Consider the following 908-nt stretch of genomic DNA (forward strand, 5'->3'; position numbering starts at 1 on the left):
CAGGAGATCCATGAAGGAACTCGCTGTTCTCCTCCCCTCCCGCTGCAGCTTTCAGCGCCGGTGCTGCTGTCCCAGCTCTACAACGAGCTCATCGCCCTCGCCAAGGAGCTGCAGAAACCAGGGGAGGAAAAGCCGGATGGCGTGGACGTCCCGTCTGACCCCGTCCAGAGCATGAAGGAGCTGCTGAGCAAACTGCCCGGGAGCAACTACAACACCCTGCGGCACCTCGTGGCGCACCTGTACAGGTGAGGAACACGCTGGTGAGCGCCGGATCCCGCCCCCAGGGAGCCCTCGCTGCCGGCTTGATGCCAAGAGCACGTCCAGGAGCTGGCAGAGCAGCTGAGGGGGAAAAAATCGTTCATGGAAAGAAGCGTCTTGCAGCAATTAGAAGAATCTTGACGCCCGAGAAGGTCCTTGCTGGGAACGGGCGGGGCGGGAGGTGGAGCTGAGCCCGGTTTCACCCCGCTCTGAGTGCGGGTCACAGGGAACAGCCGCCTTCCCCAGGGCTGCACCGTCCCCGCGGAGCCGGGATTTGTCTCTGATGTTTCCCCACAGGGAACGGGGCTCTGTCCCTGGGGAAGGACGGGGCTTCTCCCCTGGGAAACGGCGGGGTTTGAGGCAGTGGGTGCTGGGAAGCCCCTAACAGTCTCGTTTCCCTTCCCCAGGGTGGCAGAGAGATACGAAGAGAACAAGATGTCCCCGAACAACCTGGGGATAGTGTTTGGGCCAACCCTGATGCGTCCAGGCGCCGGCAGCGATGTCTCCATGTCGTGCCTGGTGGACTCGGGGTATCAAGCGCAGGTGGTGGAGTTCCTCATCCAGAACTATGAGCGGGTGTTCGGGATGGACGACCTGCCCCCGGCCCCGGGATGGGAAAACCCCACACAGGAGAAGGGGGAAGGATCCCA

At 62.8% G+C, this 908-nt stretch overlaps 1 protein-coding gene across 1 annotated transcript in view; it reads left to right on the forward strand.

Moving 5' to 3' along the window:
• The window catches only part of GMIP (GEM interacting protein), a gene marked incomplete at both ends in the record, with an annotated part of 3,561 nt that extends 2,700 nt beyond the window's left edge, over window positions 1-861 (forward strand). Inside the window, 2 exons of the mRNA XM_010137283.1 lie at window positions 49-245; window positions 666-861. Of these exons, the coding sequence (XP_010135585.1) occupies window positions 49-245; window positions 666-861 (393 nt within the window). The remainder of the gene's footprint in view (window positions 1-48; window positions 246-665) is intronic.
• Window positions 862-908: the final 47 nt, after the last annotated feature.

Source organism: Buceros rhinoceros, unplaced genomic scaffold, assembly GCF_000710305.1.
Source record: "Buceros rhinoceros silvestris isolate BGI_N320 unplaced genomic scaffold, ASM71030v1 scaffold27775, whole genome shotgun sequence".
In the NCBI taxonomy this organism is placed as follows: Eukaryota; Metazoa; Chordata; class Aves; order Bucerotiformes; family Bucerotidae; genus Buceros; species Buceros rhinoceros.